The following is a 3691-nucleotide window of genomic DNA, read 5'->3' as shown; positions in this document are numbered from 1 at the left end:
TGCCTCCTGTCTCATGTCTCCTGCCTCTTCCTGTCCCCTCCTGCCTCCTCCTGCCTCCTCTTGCCTCCTGGCTCCTGTCTCCTGCCTCCTCCTGCGTCCCCCTGCCTAATCCTGTCTCATCCTGTGTACTGCCTCCTCCTGTCTCCTTCTGTCTCCTGTCACGCCCTGCCCCCTCCTGCACCTTCCTGTCTACTGCCTCCTCCTGCCTCCAGTCTACTGCCTCCTCCTGTCTCCTTCTGTCTTCTGCCTCGTCCTGCCTCCTTCTGTCTCCCCCTTGTCCTGCCTCCTCCTGTCTCTTGCCTTGTCCTGTCTCCTCTTGTCTCCTCCTGCCTTCTGTCTCCTCTTGTCACCTCCTGCCTTCTGCCTCCTGTCCCTTGTCTCCTGTCTCCTCCTGCCTCATTTTTTCTGCCTCCTCCTCCTCCTGTCCCTTCCTGTCTATGGCCTCCTCCTGTCTCCTTCTGTCTCCTGCCTCGTCCTGTCTCCTCTTGTCACCTCCTGCCTCCTGCACCTTCCTATCTACTGCCTCCTCCTGTCTCCTCCTTTCTTCTGCCTCCTCCTCCGCCTCCTCCTTCTGTGTGTCGGTGGAGATGCGCGGCGCGTCAGGAGGATTAGAAAAACACGCGCAGGCAGCGGAGCAGCGGAGGCTGAGGAGGAGGTGATCGGGCTCACAGACAGACCCGCAGACAGACCCGCAGACAGACTCAGCCCTCAGACCAGATTCAGCAGATTCGGTGGATCCGGTGTGAACACAGAACCGTCGGGTTTGTCGGGATGGAGAGCTGCTGCCGCCGGTGAGGGAGGCTCCGGAGCTCCGCGAGAACAACAGGTTAGTGTTTACAGCCTCGCTCCCGCCACCTGCACGAGCTGATCACGGAGCAGCTCCTTCCGGAGCGCGTGCAGCTGCCGTAGCGCTCGCCTCCTCTCACCGGTCATTTCTACCTGAATGTGACCGTGAAGGTGTGATGGCTACAGACTGATACTCTCCGTTTGACGCGTCCACGTGTCCGCATGCATGAGGCTGCTGACCCGGCTCCCCGCGGCGTGAACACGCTCTGTGTGCTGCGGCTTCGGGTGTGTCTCTCTGTCTGTCCGTCTGTCTGTCTCTCTGTCCGTCCGTCTGTCTGTCGCTGCTCGCCCTATGTTTGGATGATTTGCAGCAGAAAATGTGTCTCTGTGAGGATTCATTTTCTCCGCCGCTCTCTGCTGCACTGATTCATTTATTACAGACATGTCTGTGCGTTTATTAACCCTGTGACAGCTCAGAACATTTGTTTCATTTCTTTCAAAAATAAGGAGAGAAGGCAACGAGCAACTTATCAAGACATGGCCCAAAAATCAGCCAGAAATGACTGAAGAGTTACAAGAAAATTAACTTAAAAAAAAAAAAGAAATAAAATAAATAAAAGCAAGACAAGAGAGTCAAAAACAAACAAGAAAATGATCCAAAAGCTCCTGAACATTAAAAAAGTCCAACATTTTTTTCTGTAACATAATTTTTAAAGATATAATTATACTGATTAGAAATGTAGTTTTCTGGACATTTTCCCCTAGGTTTTTTTTTAAGTTTTAATTTTCTCATAATTTTCTACTAAAACAAGTTACTTAATGTTCTTGTCATCTTGACTAATTTCTTGCAGTTTTCCCTTTTTTTTTTCTTCCTTTTTTGGGTTCTAATTGCAGCAGTTTAGTGATAGAGAGGTGAAACCCGACCCCACAGTGTTCCTAAAAACACTGAAAGGTGTGCGAATAATCTAAGTCAGAATAAAGACTAATAAACTGTTAAAAAATTAATCTTTTTATTTAACTCTTTAACAGCTGGATCGACACCAGTTTTCCTGTGCTGCGTTCAGGCGCCTTGCATTTCAATCCCTGAAACTGGAGAACTGTTGGTCAAGTTACTTTGACAAATTGTAAAATGTGTAAAATGTGACAAGGTTATGACCTGAAAATACGCTGGAGGGGATTATTAGATATCATCTTAAAAAAACGGAATGAAAGAACAGGGGAGAATGTCCAGAACTACTACTAAACTAGATCTATAATTCTTATATATTTCAATTATGTTACAGTTGGGGGTTTTTTTTCTATTTCTTATGGTTATTTTCTTTCTTTCTTTCTTTCTTTCTTTCTTTCTTTCTTTCTTATTTTTTTAGCTTAATTTCAGGTAATTTTCTTGTATCTTTTTACAAATTTCTTGCTTATTTTTGGGCCATTTCTTGTTGAGTTGCTCATCATCTTCTCCCTATGTTTTTGAAAGAAGGTTTTAAAGGGTTACAACATTTAACCTGTTTAACCAGGTAAATCCTGCTCAGATCAGTCAGCTCTTTCTTATGGAGGCCTGAGGAGGACGCAGCAGGGGAAAAGTTTCAAACAGCCGCAAGAAAAAAATAAGACAGAAAAACAGTCATGAGTTGAAATAATTAAACACTTCAATTCAAAAATCCACCAATTCATTAACCCTTTACTGCCAACAGCTTCACTATCAGGCCGAGAGACAACAGAGTTTCTCCTGTGTGTTTTTACAGCTGAGGGGAAAAATCAGGCAAAACACAGAGACCTCAGAACCCCGGTCCGCCTCCAGTCCCAGTTCAGTGGAGCTCTGGTTCCAGTTCATAGAGGAGCAGAGAGCAGCTGTAGACGCAGAAGGATACCTAGAGTGTGACAGGTAGATGTTGATAGTCTACTGACAGAGCAGCAACATGTGATGACTTGTGACTTGTGAGCTGTGAACTGATCCAAGTCGCACTTCATTTTGTTTTTTTGTGTTTCTGTCTCTATGGTTACACGATGTTGACATGTTTCTTCCGTAGAGGACACTGTCCCCACATTAATCTGTCCTTCTGGTTTGTCCCACAGGTCCTGAGTCAGTTGAGTCCATCTTCACCTCCAAAGTCTTGACACCCATCAAAGAGCTGGAGCCGAGACGATCAAGCATGGACGTGCCCAGGATGGCCGAGGGCCTCTTCAGCAGCACGCTGTCCTCGTCAGGTGGCGGCCATCACGTGCCTTCCTACCTGACGCTGGAGCAAAAGGCCGCCTTCGTCTTTGTGCTGCTCCTCTTCATCTTCTTGGCCCTCCTCATCGTGCGCTGCTTCCGCATCCTGCTGGACCCGTACCGCAGCATGCCCTCGTCCAACTGGACAGACCACACCGAGAAGGACACGTTTGATTACCGCATTGTCTGAGGAGCTCGACGCTGCAGCTCTTTTGCACAAGGAAGGCAAGTAAAGGACCCGACGACGGCAGATTCACCAGGGAGACTTCAGGAAACTTTCTGAATGTTTGAGTGTAAAGAGCTTCGATGGCGGATTGTTGTCATAATGAGTCCAACAGCTTCTCCCTGCCAAACCTGAAACTTATAACTTTAACAAGACAAGCAGAACTATGCTGCCAAGACTAGAGCCAGTTAGGGTTTCCATCACTCCCAGTCCCTCCGAACACTTCCAGTTCCTCCTATCACCCCCTCCCAACACCCCCAGTCCCTTCCAGCACTCCCTCCCATCAGTTCCTGCCATCAATTCCTCCCATCAGTCCCTCCTAGTTGTCCCATTTCCCCCCATCAGTCCCAGTTTCTTCCATCAGACCCAGTTCCCCCCATCAGTCTTAGTTCCCCTCATTCCCCCATCAGTCCCAGTACCCTCCATTAGTCCCATTTCCCCCCATCAATCCCAGCTCCTCCCATCGGTCCCTG

General features: G+C 48.0%; 1 protein-coding gene across 2 annotated transcripts; it reads left to right on the top strand.

The window, feature by feature from the left end:
* The first annotated feature begins 539 nt into the window (after positions 1 to 539).
* LOC121964715 (cortexin-3-like) lies at positions 540 to 3598 on the top strand. Of its 2 annotated transcripts, none has more exons than XR_006107396.1 (2): positions 540 to 826; positions 2526 to 2585. XR_006107396.1 is itself a non-coding variant. In XM_042514913.1 (2 exons), the coding sequence occupies exon 2, from the start codon at positions 2934 to 2936 to the stop codon at positions 3183 to 3185; it is 252 nt and encodes an 83-aa protein (XP_042370847.1). In that variant the 5' UTR covers positions 540 to 826; positions 2857 to 2933; the 3' UTR covers positions 3186 to 3598. The 2 variants fall into 2 exon arrangements, 1 of the variants encoding a protein (XP_042370847.1); XM_042514913.1 differs by lacking the exon at positions 2526 to 2585 and adding an exon at positions 2857 to 3598.
* Positions 3599 to 3691: the final 93 nt, after the last annotated feature.

This window comes from Plectropomus leopardus, unplaced genomic scaffold (genome assembly GCF_008729295.1).
Source record: "Plectropomus leopardus isolate mb unplaced genomic scaffold, YSFRI_Pleo_2.0 unplaced_scaffold16873, whole genome shotgun sequence".
NCBI lineage: Eukaryota > Metazoa > Chordata > Actinopteri > Perciformes > Serranidae > Plectropomus > Plectropomus leopardus.
The sequence above is the reverse complement of the archived record's forward strand: the minus strand, read 5'-3'. Positions and strand labels throughout refer to the sequence as shown.